This window comes from Eublepharis macularius, chromosome 5 (assembly GCF_028583425.1).
Source record: "Eublepharis macularius isolate TG4126 chromosome 5, MPM_Emac_v1.0, whole genome shotgun sequence".
Classification (NCBI taxonomy): domain Eukaryota; kingdom Metazoa; phylum Chordata; class Lepidosauria; order Squamata; family Eublepharidae; genus Eublepharis; species Eublepharis macularius.
In genome coordinates, this window is record NC_072794.1 from 52,772,033 (window position 1) to 52,789,856 (window position 17,824).

General features: G+C 41.5%; 1 protein-coding gene across 1 annotated transcript in view; it reads right to left on the reverse strand.

The window, feature by feature from the left end:
- The window catches only part of DPYD (dihydropyrimidine dehydrogenase), a 765,031-nt gene that overhangs the window by 393,801 nt on the left and 353,406 nt on the right, over positions 1 to 17,824 (reverse strand). The window contains exon 12 of the mRNA XM_054980010.1: positions 5,323 to 5,507. Coding sequence (XP_054835985.1) covers positions 5,323 to 5,507 — 185 coding nt within the window. The remainder of the gene's footprint in view (positions 1 to 5,322; positions 5,508 to 17,824) is intronic.

Below are 17,824 nucleotides of genomic sequence, written 5' to 3' on the forward strand. Positions count from 1 at the left end.
AAGTGGCAATGCCCACCCCACTCCCCACCTTCACCCAGCTGGGATCAGTCATGGAGCAGGAGGCAATGCTCGCGTGCCTGTCCTCCCCTTTCTAGAGCCAGTTGTATATTTTCCCACAGCAGGGTTTGTTACTAGTGGTACCATAAAATGCCATGGCCATCAAAGTTTTATTCATATTGCCAGTGTAATAGCTCCATAGTGCCCAGTACCAAACAGTTCAGGACTTTATTGAAGATAAGCAAGGTCTGATCTGGGTCCAGCTAGGCTTTAACCAGCCACAGCCAGCAACCAACTTAAGGGAGAAGTGAAACAAAAGCATAGCCTTTCCCTTTAATGGATCATGTTAAAACAACTGTACAATATAATAAAAGAACATCACCAAATTCATACCTCCCCACAATATAACATATTCTCTTGTCGGAAGAATTATGGATGCTTACTATGAATGTGCAGGTTGAAATAATTTAAGGGATAATTTAGAAAAAGAAACAGATCCTGTTTGCAGGATATAGTATGTATTTCCTTACTCATTTGGCTTCTATTGGCTTATGTCCTAGTGTAGCTCACACATGAAAGTAAACCATAGGTTACTGCTCCGTGAAGCTCTTTCAAGCTCATGTGAACCCTGTTCCTCTCACTTCTCAGATTATTAACTATGGCTTGCCCAAGGAGGTTGGGAAGGTTACCACATTTTGCAGAATATCTAAAATGGAACTGTTCAGAAGGACCTTTCTTATAAAGGGAATAGTAAGGTCAGATTGTGTGGGTTTTAGGGAGCTTTCATTGCTCTGCTCATTGTATTTATTACACCGTTGCACTTGTTTTTTAATTTTAAAATCGAGTTAAGAGTCAGTGTTGTATAATAAAATCTTGCTATTTTAATGTACGTATTACACTGCTTTTGGTGTGCTGTATACCAATGTTTTTGTATACCAGTTTTATTACATTGTTTGTTGTATTGCAATTGGCAATGTTTTTAATTTGTGCAATCCCACTGGAAATCCCAGGGAGAAAGGTGGATTGCAAACAAAGTAAATAAATGAACTATGTCCTCTTTCATATCAAACCACAGTTTGCCATTACATCTGAAATGGCAAACTGTGATTAGTGTTTTTCCTGTAAAAGTTTTTTGGACTCTTGGTATACTGAGAATGCAAAAATTATAGTTTGTCTTGGATCCAGACGTTTCCATGGACTCAAGGACTGCCATTTATGGCAAGGTTTGCAGCAGCCTGAAATGCCCCCTCCTCATCCTTTTCCTATGGAAAAGGGTCCCTCCAGGCACAGGCTTTCAGCAGGCATTTAATGCTGCCATGGGAGTGAAGCGGCAGGAAGATCATGCTCAGCAGGCAGAAATCCTTTCACCCAAAGAAATGTTAGTCTGAATTCAAACCTTTGAATGTATGGGAAGTTTGCAGGAGTAGGTCCAAAGGTCTGTCAAAACTCATGCAAGTAATAATATAATAACATATGATTTATATACCGCCCTTCAGGACAACTTAACACCCACTCAGAGCAGTTTGCAAACTGTGTTATCATTATCCTCGCAACCCTGTGAGGTGGGTGGGGCTGAGTGAGCTCCAATAAGTTGTGACTGACTCAAGGTCACCCAGCTGGCTCCAAGTGGAGGAGTGGGGAATCAAACCCGGTTCTCCAGATTAGAGTCCTGCCACTCTTAACCGCTGAACTAAACTACAGTTTGCTTTTACATATAAATCGTGCTATGGTGCAAAGTAATCTGAATTTGAACGCTAAACCAGATTCACACCATTATGGGCTGCAAGTCCTTTTCCTTTTGCTTCCTTGAAAGTAATAAAGATGCTACCCTCATGTCTTCCCTCTTTTATTTCCAAAAGATAGCTACAGGTTATCAGAAACCCTCTACATAGTTCACCCCCTCTCCTCCATTAATTTCAGCCCCGAAACACCATTCTCCTTTTATATAGTCCATTCTCTTCTCCTCTATTTTCCAGTCTGAAAACATATGGCAAGGGCAGGGTTAAGAAACTCAGAATTATCTTTATTTTTATTCCCTGAAGATGATTCCCATACCACCATTGCAAAAAGAACCATGACAAATTATGTTATTAATTTTGCTTGTTCTCACCCAAACACATTTTGATTGGCATTAAACAATTCTGTTAAGTAACTCACAAACAAAGGACATTATAACAGTACTGTCTCTCCCCCCGCCCCTTGCTCTCACTGGCAGTGACTCTCCTTTATTTATTGATTTATTTATTGATTTAATGCATTTTTATGCTGTCTTTTATGTTTATTGATTTAATGCATTTTTATGCCAAGGCACTCAGGGTGGCATACGCCATTCTTTCTTCTTGCATTTTTTCCTTACAACAAACCCCCAAGATAAATTAGACTGAGAGAGAATGACTGGCCCAGGGTCAACCAGCAAGCTTCACATCAGAGCAGGAGTTTAACCCAAGCCCCCCTCATCCTAGTCCAACACTCTGGCCACTATCCAACCCTGATTTTCTTTGGTCTTGGCTACAGAATATTCTTTTCAAATACTCATTACTTGCTATCCTTTAACTGGAGATATAAGGATTGAACTGGAGAGACAGGGGCCTTCTACATGCAAAGTATGTGCTCTACCATTATTGACTCCTCATTAGGGTTGCCAACTCTGACTTAGGAAATTCCTGGAGATTTGGGAGTGGTACTTGGGGAAGGTGGATTCTGAGGATGGCAGGGAGCACAACAGGGATGTGATGCAATACAGTCCATCCTCCAAAGCTGCCATTTCCTCCAGGGGAACAGATCTCTGTAGTCTGGAGATGAGTTGTAACCTGGAGGTTGGCAACTGTATTCCTTATAGAAACAGAAACATTTTGTGAAGTGCACGGATTGTCTGCATTTGACTACGCTAATGAATATTTTTGTTGCCAGTGGAAGAGCCTTTTGGTTTGGAGGGAATCCAAAATGTTTATATATTGAACTAAAATAGTAAATTACCAGGACTCCAAACATAAACATTGGCTGAATCTACACGTACGGGCATAGCGCTGAACTGCCAGAATGCCAACATCTTCCTGGCCTGATTTCTGACGTCATCATGCCATGAGAGTGGCATCGTGGCGCGATGACATCAGAAATCGCGCCAAGAAGGTGCTGGTATTCCGGCAGTTTAGCGCTATGCCCGTACGTGTGGATCCAGCCATTATCTATCAACCTATAATATTTGAATCCCACCATTCCTCCAAGTAACTCAGGATATATTTCAGTCCCCCTTTTTAAAAAAAAAAAAATCCTCACAACAAGCCCAGTCCAACACACTAACTAGTATACCACACTGACTCTCTTAATCAGCATTAGCACATTTGATACAAATACTTTTGTCCTTGAAATGGAATTTTCAGTGCTAGAAAACAGGTATATAATCTTCCCCTCTCTCTTGCATTAATGGGCTCATTTTTATGTTATGCTTCAGACAGCATCTGTCTTGTATCTTGTTTACCACTGCAGGAAGTCCTATTCGAGGCAGAGGAACAAGCAAGGAGCAGGACATCTGAGTCTCTTAGCTCCAGATGGAGGGATTGTTCCTTCACCTGATGAACTACATTTCTTAAACTATTTTTTTTTACTTGTAGAATTTTTCTGTTCACAAACCTATTGTCTCTTGGGTGACTGTCAGATTTATCAGATAGGCAGCTTTCTTTGTTGAGATGCCCTTGTTCTGTATTTGTATGTGTTTTAAACAGTGCTTGTGTAATCACATCTTATACATAATAATTTCTGCCCCAGGTGACAATGCTAAAAGTATCCCCCCCAAAACCCCATTCTGCTCAGTGCTGTACTATTTTAATATTTATAAGCTGGGGTTTTTTTTCAATTATCCAAGTAAGGTGCATTATGCAGTATATTATGCATTAAGTTGTATCTCCCTGGGGTAGAAATCAGAGTTGATGAGTAAAAATAAGTTTCATTGGTTAACATAACAATCACATTCAAATGTAACAAAAAAATCAAAATCCAACTTTAACTTAGCAACGTCTTTCATTGGCTTCTAAATATTTTAATTATCTAACTTTCCCCATTAATTACTCTTATATAATTGTAACCATCTTCAACTCTACATACATTGCTCTTTAATTATGGATAGTTTAATAATTTTTGGCCCTGACCTGGGTAACCCAGGCAAGCCTGATCTCAACAGATCTCATAAGCTAAGCAGGGTTGGCCTTGGTTAGTAATTGGATGGGAGACCACCAAGGAAGTCTATGATTGCTATTGAGAGGCAGGCAATGGCAAATAGACATGGGCATGAAACAGGAAAAAAAAGAAACAAGAGTTTCGTTGCAATCCACAAATTGCAAATCATGAAATTTCACGAAATTGACACGTTTGCCAAAACAATTCATTAGTTTCGTGATTCATCAAACCTGGGGCATTTCAATGGCCCCCTTCATACCCGAAGATGCCAAACTCGCAGGGAGACTTCAGCTGGCTCTTCTCCACCCACCCTCCCAGTTTGCAATACGTTGATCAGGAAGGTCAATAGGAAGGGTGGGAAAGGAAGTGCTGCCAGAGTGCATGACTGAAATGGGGATTGGGAGTTTCTGGATCAGAGGAGGTTGAAGGACTGGCCATGGTGTGGAGCTGGGTCGGGAAGACAGAGTGAGGGGTGGACGGCAGGCAGGAACAGTCCCAAGAGTTTGGAATGTGGCGGACAAACTGGATGTTTCTCTAAAGCTCCACCATTCATCCTGAGAACAGGAGGTCTGTGACTGGCCAACAGACCTGACTAACAGGGTTTGGATGGTTAAGATTGGTGTGCCCATGGCTACAGAAGGCCCATCTCCTTGGTTGCCTAGGGGATTGACCCCTAGCTCCTGGCTGTATAGGGCAGAATGGAAGCTCTCCAGATGGCTGGGAGAGCTGCCAATCAAGTGTAAGTGGGCTATGACCGAGGTTTCCAAAGGCAACAAAAGGTCTGGGGCCATTGTTGCCTAGGGAATCAATAGATCGGCACCAGCTTGTCTGCAATTATGAATCATTCACAAAGCTAACAAAACAGGCCAAAAAGTCATGACTGTCATGATAATTTCATGATAACCGTGGCTCCACAAAACGCTGTTTCATGACACACAAAACAGCCTGTTTCGTGATGAAATTTGCTTTGTATTTCGATTCGTGCTCATGTCTAATGGCGAACCATCTCAGTCTCTTGCCTTGAAAACCATAAGGGGTCACCATAAGTCAGCTACAACTTTACAGCACTTTCCACAACCTATATTTTGGAAGCAAGAAGGAAATATGTACCTGAAAAAGGTAGAGTCAGAGGGAACTCTACTAAAGACGCACCTGTATGTATTTGTGCATGTACCAGGAAGCTTGCTTTCCATCATTCACTGATTCAACTGTAGTGGTGGCTATGCCACCAATGTCACCCCCTGCAAAAATCCATGGTTCACTTGTTTGCATGGTGTCTAGATCAACTTCTGGGAGGTCCCACTTGTTAAATTTGATAGGACTCAGGGCTTCTTTTACTGTATTGAAAGAAACATGAGAAGAAAACATAATACATGAAACAGCAGTGAAAACTGTGAATATCTTGTGTCAAATAACTGAATCACAATTTAATTTGAAAACAATGTTTACCATATAACAGATATAACTACTGAAGGCACTGTCTTTATGCTCCTTACATTGGGAACTAATGCCATTCTGCTAGTCTACTGGCTACCTAGTGCCCTAGTAAATAACAAGAACAACAACAACATTTGATTAATATACCGCCCTTCAGGATGACTAAACGCCCACTCAGAGCAGTTTACAAAGTATGTTATTATTATCCCCATAACAAAATACTCTGTGAGATGGGTGGGGCTGAGAGAGCTAGAAGCTGTGATTGACCCAAGGTCACCCAGCTGGCTTCAAGTGGAGGAGTGAGGAATCAAATCCGGTTCTCCAGATTAGAATCCCGTACTCTTAACCACTACACCAAACTGGCTCTAGATAGCACCTTGCTATCTAGACTGATAGTTCTGGGTGACTTCAGCATCCATGCTGAATGCTCCACATCATAATCAGCCCAGGACTTCATCATTTCCTTGGAAGACTTAAGCCTCTCTCAAATTGTTTCAGGATCCATGCATGAGAAAGGCCACACCTTGGACTTAATCTTTTGCTCTGAGCCTTTGAGCCTTTGCTCTGAGCCTTCCTTCAAAATTGGAGATTGGGCCTGAACCACAGGCTGACCATTATCTGGTGAAATCAAGGAGGAATACAACTCCATGAATATGAATTGAACCCAGACAAGACGGAAATAATGCTGGTTGGAAAAGCAGAGATCTTGAAGGATGTTGTGCTTCCAGCCTTTGATGGGGTCCAGTTGATCCTGGCTGACTCAGTGAAAAGCCTAGGTGTTATATTGGATCCAGAACTGAGCTAGAGAAAGTATTAAATGCAGCAACAAAAAGGCCTTCTCACAAATCAGACTAGCCTGGAAAATGTCCCTTTACCCCAACAAGGCTGATCTGGCTACCTGGATTCATGCCACAGTAACTCACTCTACATAGGTCTCCCCTCAAAGACTACTCAGAGACTTCAGTTGGCACAGAACATTGCAGCTTGTTTACTTTCAGAAGCTAGATAGAGCATGCATATCACTCCATTCTGCAGTCATTCCATCGGCTTCCCATCAGTTACCCAGATCAGTTCAAGATGATGACTATTACATTCAAAGACCTTCATGGTGTTGGCCCTTCATATCTGTGCAATCACCTTTCTCCCTAAGTTCCACCATGGCAGCTTTGGTCATCTGGTCAGGGCCTTCTGCAGATACCACTATGCAGTTGGGCTAAATCATGATCCGCCCGTAGATGTGCTTTCTCTGTGGTAGCCCCCACCTTGTAGAATGGCCTACCTGAGGATGTCAGAAAAAGTCCCACTCTCCTGGCTTTCTGCAAACTATGCTAAATTGAATTATTCAGGAAGGCTTTCTACTCAGACTATAGAGATGTGTCATAAGAAATAACTCAAAGAGATACCTCGTTAAGGGACTGGGACTATAGAATATGCTATTGGGTACTGTCTGCTGATGTAGATATACTCCTACTGGGGAGTCCCATGTTGCTAATGATGTCATGTTAATTAATGACACTTTATTTCAGAAAGATTTCATCTCTGTGTTCAGCTTTATGCTAGTTTTCAATTTTTCTGCAACCATACCCTATTGTATCTGTTTTAACTGAATGTCCTAAATGTTGATCATATTCTCTTGCGCTGTGTAATCCAAATCTGCTCCCTCCTACTTCCTCTCCTGTCAGACTACATCTTGCAGCAAGGAGTGCTTCTGCTTTGTTTATAGCCATTAGTATACACCACAGAATACTATCAGACTTTCAGACTTGAACTGCAAATTCTAGAATATAAGACTGGGACTCCTAGCCAACAAAGTTGTGGGAAGATGTGTTTATTCTGGCCTCACCGAAGCCTTCAGGTGGAAATAGAGCTATGCAACAACACCAGTTCCTGTGATTGGCAAGCACTATGACAATGTCTCTAGATAGTTTGAACCTGTTCAATGCAGGAAATCCAAAGCCAGAGCATTCCTGACAGATGGCTGTCAAGTTTCTGCTTAAAGACCTCCATGACTGAGAGCCTTCTCCCCGGGTAACTAGTTCTGTTGTTGACTTGCTCTTATCAGGAAGTTTCTGCTAACATTCAACTGAATTCAGTCCTCCTGTAATTTAAGCCCATTAGATCTAGTCTCTGCTCATATGTCAAAGCCATTCATGGATAAGAGTGCTATCATGTTCCCCCTCATTTTTGTTGCCTTTCTCTGAATTGGTTTCAATTTGTCTGCATCATTCCTGAAGTGTGGTGACCAGAACCAGACACAGTTCTCAATTAGGTCTGACTAGAATGGAACACAGTGGAATTATTATTTCTCTGAAGAGACAGCAAGATCTTTACCCTGGTTAAGGAGCCTCTGAACCCTGTCTGACTCAAACCTCAATTAAACAGCTCTTGTCTGCTCCATTCCTCCCCCTCCTTCCAAGTGTTCTGAGGACCCTGGTAGTTGTTCCTGGCTTTGTCTCCAGGCTACCAGGGTACAAAGAGGATTGATAGATTCTGGAAAAGGGGATATACTTGATTATGTCCATCATACAGGGTATGAAGGGGGATATAGCCATGTGATAGTCCACACACAGTACAAAGTGTCAGAATAAAATGGATTTGTTACCTTACCTACCCATATGTACAGCTTACAGATATGAAGCAAGTTGATCCTGCCTTGCCTTTATTACAGTTTGGTAAGATATGTACAGAAACACCGTATTTTTAGTAATCTAAACACTACCCTTGTAGCATGCTTAGGGCAGGAAGATCTATACTCAGCCAAGAAGCCCCGTGGATCAATGGTTCCCAGCCTTTTTGGTATGGTGACCAACCCATCCAAATTTACTTCATATGGTGACCTGTTTAGCCAAGTTTTTGTATGGCTCCTTAAGAGAACTATGACCATGGCACCCATCTAATCCAGCATTCCATTTTCTACAGTGGTCAACCAGATACTTTTGAAAACCAACGAAGGGTGCAGCTTCTCTCACTATGAACCCCAAGCAAGAGACATTCTGATGTAGACAGTCTTTGTATAGAAAGGCTACATTCCAGTCTTTGACCACCTTCTCCTCCATTATTCCCTCTAGCAGTTAGAGAGGCCCAGTTTCAAATCCCTGCCCTGCCATGGAAGCTTGCTGGGTGATCCTGGGCCTGTCATAACCTCTCAGCCTAACCTTCCTCACAGTATAAAATGTGAGGATAAAATGGAGGAGAGAAGAATGATATGAGTGGCTTTGGGTAGAAAGGCGGGGTATAAAAACAAGCAAGCAAATGTCTGAGAATCCATGGCCAAATCGGATATTACACAGCATTCTCATAAATAGAGTTCTGAGACACTCACTCTAGTAACCATCATAATACATTTTAATTAATTCTTTATTCTTCAACATGCATATGCAGTTAAGAAATAATAAGAACTTATGAATTACATGTCCTGTCCTGGATTACTCATGCTAGCAATCTCATCAGATCTCAAAAGCTAAGTAGGGTCGGCAAGGGTTAGTACTTGGATGGAAGACCCCCAAGGAAGGCCAGGGTCACTATGCACAGGCAGGCAATGGGAAACCACCTCTAAAGTCTCTTGCCTGAAAAATCCCAGCAGGGGGTTACCATAAATCAGCTATGACTTGACAGCACTTTATTTTCCATCTAAACTTGGAATACAGATATGGTTCTTTTACAGCTGAGTAAGAACCATTTTGTATGGGAAGGTAAATGCTACTCAACAGCTGTTTGTTCAAAACTGCTTAACGCTGATTATTATACTACCTTCAACCACCTTCAGAGTTGTTAAAATGTAGACTTTCATCAGTGCCTGCTTCATGATAAGAGGAAAGATTTAAGCACACATTACTGATTGTCTAAATAGGGAAATTACTCCATTACAACAACCAAGTCCATTTATAAAACATGTCACATGTGAGGGAGATGGGATTATTACAGAGACTTCTTTTGTTCCAAGTAAAAAATCCACAAAACTCGCCCTAAGGTCAAGTACCTGAGACTGAGGGCCTCTCTCTGTACTCCTCCTCTGGCAGCCAAGACAAAGCTGGCGTTTGAGGAGGCATGCTCAGGGGGCTTGCTGTGGTACATCTCCCACAGCAGGTAGAGAACAGTGAAATGCTGTTGTGGACTAGGAAAGAAGTTGGGCTGCTGAAGAAACAGCACCAAGATGGAACCCATGCACGCATGTGCCTTTCTCTCCTCCTCTGTTTTTTCCATGTCCCGCTGAACAGCTCCCACCCTCTCTCCAGTCCTTTCCCCCCTTTTTCCAGTTACTACCATAAAGCTACTAGTTGCTGGACAGCTTTCCCCCCTCATTATTGTTGAAAAGGAAGGGAAGGCAAGTACGTGAGAAGTTGGCAAGGAGGAAGAGGAAAGAAAGAAATCAATGCAAAGGGCAGGGGCAGCCATTAAAGAGGGCTGGCTTTCAGAGTATTTGCGACTAGAAGTGGGCACGATCCCCCCAAAAATACCAATCAAGCTGATCGTGGATCGGCACCGGCAACAATCCCGAATTAATGATCCACACCGATCATCTCCCGTTTCTGATCCATGGATCGTGGAGGCAAAAGTGGAAGGGCGCCCCGCTGTTCCCAGTGATACAGGAATGGTGGCTGATGCCGGCAGCATCTGTGTTTGTGTTTGGCTGTCTGTGTTTCGCCGTCAGAGCTGCCTATCATGGTTTGCAGGGATGAGGTTGGAGTGCCCATGGCTACAGAACACCCCTTCCCCCTCCCTCCCTTGGGTGTCTTCTCCCAGCTGGTGACTGCTTTGGTGCTCTGTAGTTGGAAGGAAGCCCTGCTGATCAAGGAAAGCTGGGCTTCCATTCGCGTTTCCAGGGCGACAGGAGGGCAAACACAGCTCAGGCATTCCCCTGGCTCCGTTGCTGGCGCCTGAGTGTCTGGCTTCCCGATCCAAGCACGATCACCCTGATCAAGCCCCAATCAAGCCCCCCTCCCGACTGCTGGATCGTTGGCCATGCCCAAGCACGATCCGCCGGGTCCCGATCGTGCGATTGCCATTATTGTGGGGGTTTTTCGATCGTAATGCAGATCGTGCCCATCTCTATTTGCGACCCACTTTTGGGTCTCAACCCTTAGGCTGGGAAACTCTGCCATGGTGACCTTCCATAAGTCACTCTCATAACTCATAGAATTGTTCTGAGAATGCAGTGGGATGGTAGACCACATATGCCATCCAGAATTCTCTGGAGGAACAGTAGCATAAAAATGTAATCAATCACTCAAAGTTATGGGAGATCTAGCTACTATATGTATGAATCACAAAATAATAAGACGGAAAGATAAATATTGCGGCAATACTACTAAAGAGTATTCTTTTCCACCTTGTGACAAAAATAGTCTTAAAATAACATTATTTACTCTGTTATAGACTACAAATTCAGAATACTGTGCCATTACAAAGATCTTAGTACCTTACTATATCTTCAAAGTAAAGCATATTTTGATGAAAGTATTATTTTAGCTACTTTTGATACCATGCATCAAAATGAATGGCTTTCATGTAGTGATTACTGTATTGTGGCACCCAGGTTTCTTTTTTCCTTTAAAAAACAGGGAGGGGAGGGAATCAGTATCCCTTGGGGACATACCAAACACAGATGCAGATTGCTAAGGTCAATTAAACTGATGTAGCTGTGCTGTCATATATGTAAAAGAGAAACCTGCTAGCATATGACAAGATTATTTCTCAGTTGTCATCGAACAGTGTCAAAGATGTGTTCTGTTTTTACAAGAGATGAGCCTGGGTGGCTGTGTTTTGTCTTGGGAAACCTTCTGCAAAGTCAAAACCATCATTATAGGAAGGAACGACATTTTCATAATTTCCCATTTCTAGTTTCCACATCAATGAGTTAAATAATAGGACAGAGGAGAAGAACAAGGGTGAGGGGCAGGGGTGTGATGGAGGTTAGTGGCAGCAGAGGGACAGACAGACAAGCGGGATCAGGGAGTTTAAGAAAGGCTTTCCTGGCATAAGGCGCTTTCAGGAAAGGCATGAAAGAGGACTGCAAAGTGAAACTGCGTGGGACACGGTAACACTCCCCTCTGTTAAATATTTCTTGGGACTTTTGATCAAGTTATATGGGGATACATGACCAAGATTTTTTTTTTTTTTAAAAGAGTAATTCCTGCGGCAGATAAAGCTGCTGAAGAGGTAACCAGTTTACATTTTATCAGCAGATAGCCTCTTCAGCTTGGAACTGCTACAGAAGAAAACTACATGAGCAGATTTTTGCGTCCAACACTGTGCATATATAATTTTTGTGGATCACAGCCACTAGCATGACTGATAACATTGGGAAAGGAATTCAACTAGGGTGGAGATTGCAGGCGGGGGACCTGATTGGATTTAGATCCTCATACAGCCACTATCTTAAAATACATTAGAAGGAAGGAATAATTAGGCTCTATATCTTATTTTTGATACAGTCAACAAAATGCTATTATGACAAATTAATATGAATACCACATAGGGCTGCAAATACTGATAATGCCAAGCACAAAACATTTTGAAATTCTGAACGCTACGATAAGGCACTGATGGCTTAGACAAAAAAAAATGCTGTGGGAAGGAACTGTTTTGTATGTTTCAGCAGCGAAACAGCAGCTAATTTTAAAACTAGAAATACTGCGTCACTTTCAAGATCAGAAATGATTAGTCTCCTTTGAAGTCCCAGGGCTTGCAGAAAACTAAACTTATTCTTATTCTTATTATTGCTGACTCTCTGGAGCTGATCTTGTATCGAAACAAATTTCGACTATAACTAAACTAAACTAAACAAAGCATGTATTTTATTAAGTCCGCTCAAATAATTTGTGAAGTGCCAAGTCTTGATTTGTTTTCTTCTAGCACCTGAATATTTCTAAAGATAAAACAAAAAATCAGTTCTTAAAGCCTTGAGTATACCTTTTATAAAAATAGAACTTCAGTTCAGGGATGGTGGAAACAGAGAAAGTTTGCTCAAGCAACTTATTTAATAAGGAAGTGAGCTAGCACCAAAATCTGGATTCAGAATCTGGATTCAAAATTTGGAATTTAGAAAATACGGAATTTCTGAATCTCAGGAACTCCATTAAAACCAATCAGAATAACCATTTTCCACAGAAAGGCAAACCACTTTTTAAAAGGTTTTGCTCAGCCTTCTGACCCATTCCGTGTCTGTGTGCCAACCCACAGAGCTGAGAAGATGTGGCAAGTGCACACAGAAACAATCACTATTGCCATGCAGAAGTGCAAGGCATTAGGAAATGGCTACAATCTGGCTACTAACCCTGAACAGTGCAAATGCCACATGGGCAGCATTGGACATGGCACAGTAAGGCAGAGGACAGCTAGTGCTGGGGAGTGGACAAATACCCTGAACAGCACTGGCAGACAGAAAGGAGCAGAAGAAAGACAGTGATGGATGGGTGAGAACTACCCCAAGAGCCTTAGGCACAGCACAGTTGAGTGAGTGAGCACAGATATGGAGTAGCAGTTGGAAGAAAGGAAGGGTCAGCAGGAGGAGGCAGCACACTCAAGCATGGCATATGTGTACTGTGGACTGGAGTGCATCATTTTTTCTTACTCAAAGATCATCTCAGGGAAACCCAGCAATGGTCGTTTTAACTTAGAGGAAACCAGTTTTTCCACCAATCCAGAGTCCAGGCATGAGCAGTGTAGACTGACAATGCCCCTGCCCAAGAGAACACCAGTTGCTGGGAAAGACATCACACCCATTGCTACGTTGGCCAGACCTTCTCAAACAAACCCTTCTCAGCCCAGTAAGCCAAGGGGTCATTCTCTTTCGGCTCACAGGGCTCCTGCACGTACACAACCTCTGCCATGTCCTCTCTCTGGCTAAATCATAGCAACACCAATCAGGACATTCTCTTCTCTCACCTCCCTTAGCCCCAGGCTGTCAAGGAAACATTTCAGTTTCCTGTCTTAAGCAGCCAGCCCAGGCTGTCTAAGGAACAGGTTTTGCTTTCCTTGTCTTGCAAGCAGCCTAGCCTGCTTTTTACAGGAGTGAATGGGACTCCATATATTAGGAATTATTCTCAATATCTGGAACTATAAAGTTTGGATTTTGACAAATTTGTAACTATTCTGAATATAGCATTATTTGGTGACTTACAATAAGAATGTAAATTGCACATCCTTACTATTTGCCAGTCATGTTTCCATCCTGCCCTTTCTCCAAAGTGGCATACATACTCTTGTTTTATCTTAACAGTCCTGGGAGGTAAGCTGAATGAAAAAATAACAACTGGTGTGAGACTACTCACTGTGCCATGTACAATTCATAAACAAGCATATTCTCATCATTCTTGGCTTGGGGCATGATAAATTTCAGCCTTCACTAAAAACATTTTTTGGGACTTCTGATCAAATATGCATTGGGCTGGGCTCAAAAATTTATTCCGCTAATGGCAGAGACAATGCAAGAAGCGCAGTCCATTCAAAGACACTTGCTCCAGTGGAAGGGACATGTTCAGACAATGGAACAGAACTTCTGGATCTAATTCACTGAGTAATTTGAAGATGGATGAAGAGAACATAATTAACTATTCCCACACCACCAAAATTAAAGAAATGATTGTGCTGGGTATAGTAGGTTGATAGGGAAAATCTTAGACACTATGGATGTGTGTGTATGTTATGTGCCATCAAGTCGCCTCTGACCTATGGCAACTCTATGAATGAAAGACTTCCAAAATGTCCTATTATTAACAGACTTGCTCAGATCTGGCAAATTGGAGGACGTGACTTCTTTAATTGAAGTTGAGCCATCTCATTTTAGGTCTTCCTCTTTTCCTACTGCCTTACACTTTTCCTAGCATTATTGACATTTCCGGAGATTCTTGTCTTCTCATGAGGTGACCAAAGTACGATAGCCTCAGTTTTGTCATTTTAGCTCTAGAACCCACTTAGTGGTCTTTTTGGCTGTCCATGGTATCCGCAAGACTTTCCTGCAGCACCACATTTCAAATTAATCAATTTTCTTCCTGTCAGCTTTTTTCATTGTCCAATTTTCACATCCATACATAGTAATGGGGCATATCATCGTTTGGATTATCTTGATCTTGGTCCCCAGGGAGATCGTTATCTTTAAAGATCTTTTCTAGTTCCCTCACAGCTGCTGTCCCAAGTCTCAATCTTCTTCTGATTTCTGCACTCCAGTCTCCCCTTTGGTTGATGATTGAGCCAAGGAATAGAAAATCTTGAACCATTTTAATTTCCTCAATGTCAACTTTAAAACTGTGTGATTCCTCAGTAATCATTACTTTGTTTTCTTGATGTTCAGCTGTAATCCTAGTTTGGCGCTTTCTCCTTTAACCTTCATTAGTAGTCGTTTCAAGTCTTCGCTATTTTCTGCCATTAGCATTGTATCATCTACATAAATCAAATTGTTAATGTTCCTTCTGCCAATTTTCACTTCACCTTCTAAATCTAATCCGGCTTTCAGGATATGCTTTGCATAGAGATTGAACAGGTAGGGAGATAGTATGCATCCTTGTCTGACACACTTGCCAATTGGAAACCATTCTGTTTCCCCATATTCTGTCCTAACAGTTCCCTCTTGTCTAGAGTATAGGTTGCGTATCAAAACAATCAGATATTGTGGCACCGACACAGTCAAAAGCTTTCCTGAAATCTATAAAATATAGGCTGATTTTCTTCTGAAATTCCCTGGTATGTTCCACTAGCCATCATAAATTTGAAATGTGATTTCTAGTGCCTCTTCCTTTTCTGAATCCAACTGGAACCTCTGGCATTTTTCATTCCATATATGGTAAGAGACTTTTTTGTAGAAATTTTAGCATCACTTTGCTTGCATGGGAAATTAACACAATAGTCCGATAGTTGCTGCACTCTTTGGTATCCCCTTTTTTGGAAGTGGAATGCAGACTAAGCATTTCCTGTTGCTCGACTATTGTTTGCTTTTCCATATTTGTTGACAGATTCTTGTTAAGATTTTGATGAATTCAAATTATGTAGCTTGAAATAGCTCTATTTGGTATTCAATCTATTCCAGCTGCTTTGAGTGCAGCTTTTACTTCACTTTCTAAGGGCGAAGCTACAAGTGACAAATGACACTTGAACGGCAAGTGTATTTCTCCCTGTTCACTTACGCTCCACTCAATCCACTTGCTGTTCAAGTGTCATTTGTCACTTGTAGCTTGGCCCTAAGATGTCTGGTTCTTTGTCAAAGGATTCTTCTTTGGAGGTATCTGTCATGCTTCCATCTCTTCCATATAGTTCTTCAGCGTATTGTTTCCATCTTTCTTTCACTTTGCCCTGATCAGATACTATATTTCTGTGTTGATCTTTCAGCATCTAGAGCTGTGGCTTGAATTTCCCTTTGATTTCTTGGATTTTGTGGAACAGCTCTCTTGTTCATACTTTTTTGTTGTTCTCTTCTATTTCTCTGCACTGGTTAATATAATAGATTTCTTTGTTTCTGTGTGCAAGTTGCTGAAAAGTTGCATTTAGAATTCTGACTCCATTTCTGCTACCTTTTGCTTCATGTCTGTCTTTAGCCATTTTAAGAGTTTCCTCAGTCATCCATTTAAGCTTCTCCTTCCTTTTGCATGTTCTTCCTTTATAATATCTCTGGTTTCAGCTCATAGTTCTACTGGTTCATGATCAATTAAATTTAGTATTGCAAATCATTTATTTACATAGTCTTTACATTCTTCAGGAATATTATTTAATTATATTTTGGCATTATGTTTTTTAGTGTTTCTCTTCAGCTTTATTCTAATTTTTGATATTAGCAACTCATGATCCTTATCACAATCAGCTCCAGGTCTTGTTTTAGCAGAGAGCTTCTCCATCTTCTACTTCCAATTATGTTATCTATTTGGTTCCTGCATTGGTCACCCTGTGATTTCCACCTATACAATAATCTTTTGCCTGAAGCATGTGTTAGCAATGGACAGGTTGTTGGCTTCACAGAAATCTATGAGTTGCTCTTCTGCTTCATTTTGTGATCCTAGTCCAAATTTTCCAACAATGTTTGATTCTGTTTTGTCTCCTACTTTTATGTTCCAGTCACCTATGATTATCAGCATATCTTGTTTAGGTTTATAATCAATTTCTTCTTGGACACTTGTGTAAAAGTTTTCAATTTCTTCCTCCTCAGTATCTGTAGTTGGAGCATAAACTTGAAAGATGGTTATATTAACAGGCCTTCCCTGAAGTCTGATTGATACAGCTCGGTCAGACTTTGCATTGTAACTGTTGGCTGCTTGTGCTATGTCTCGCCTCACTATTAGAGCAACACTGTTTCTTTTGAGTTTGCCATTTCTGCAGTATAACACTTTGTGGTTGTCTGACTGAAAATGTCCTGAGTCGGTCCACATTAGTTCACTCACACCCAGGATTACAATGTTTAAACGGTCCGTTTCTTGTTTTATGATTTCTAGCTTACCCGGCTTCATACTTCTCATGTTTCATGTTCCTATTATGTATGTCACATAGCTTTGGACTTTTCTTTTGCATCTATTCACATCTGCAACTGGGCATCCTTTCAGCTTTAATCCAGTCCCATCATTAAAAAAAGTGCTATTTGTACTTGTCCTTTGCTCTTCCCCTGTATCCAATTGAGTGCTATCCAACCTGGGGGTCCTGTCTTCCAACACTATATCGTCTTTCATTTTAGATTGTCTCATCATAGGGTTTTCAAGGTAAGAGATTAGCAGAAGTGGTTTACCATTGCTTTCCTCTGTGCAGTACCAACCAGGGTACCTGAAGTGACACTGCCATTGTCTGTGAAAAATCCTCTGCTAGTGTCACTTTCCACTACTGTTGCTGTCCAGTATCTAGCCTTTAAGAATTCCTCTGCTCCCATCACCATTGGAAGAGTCAATCCTCTTCTGCTGATGCGACCATTGATTCCTCGAAAGGTTGTCTCAGCTTTGACCATTTTGCCTTGAGTGACTCTTCCAGCTCCTGATGGTGTTGCTCTCAGATTCACCGACACGCTCAAACCCCCCTCGCCACTTTAAGGTATGTATCCAAGCAGAGGACTATAGAAAGTTATATGAAAATAAAAATGTATGATTGTTTGTTCAATTATGTATTTACATATTTGGCTGTATAATACGAATGGATTTTGAACTAAAGCACTATTATCCAGATCCAGACTATGATGTTTGTGTTCTCATAGGATCCCATTCCCTTCACGTTACCAGATCAATGAGAGGAGAAATCATGAGAACACAGT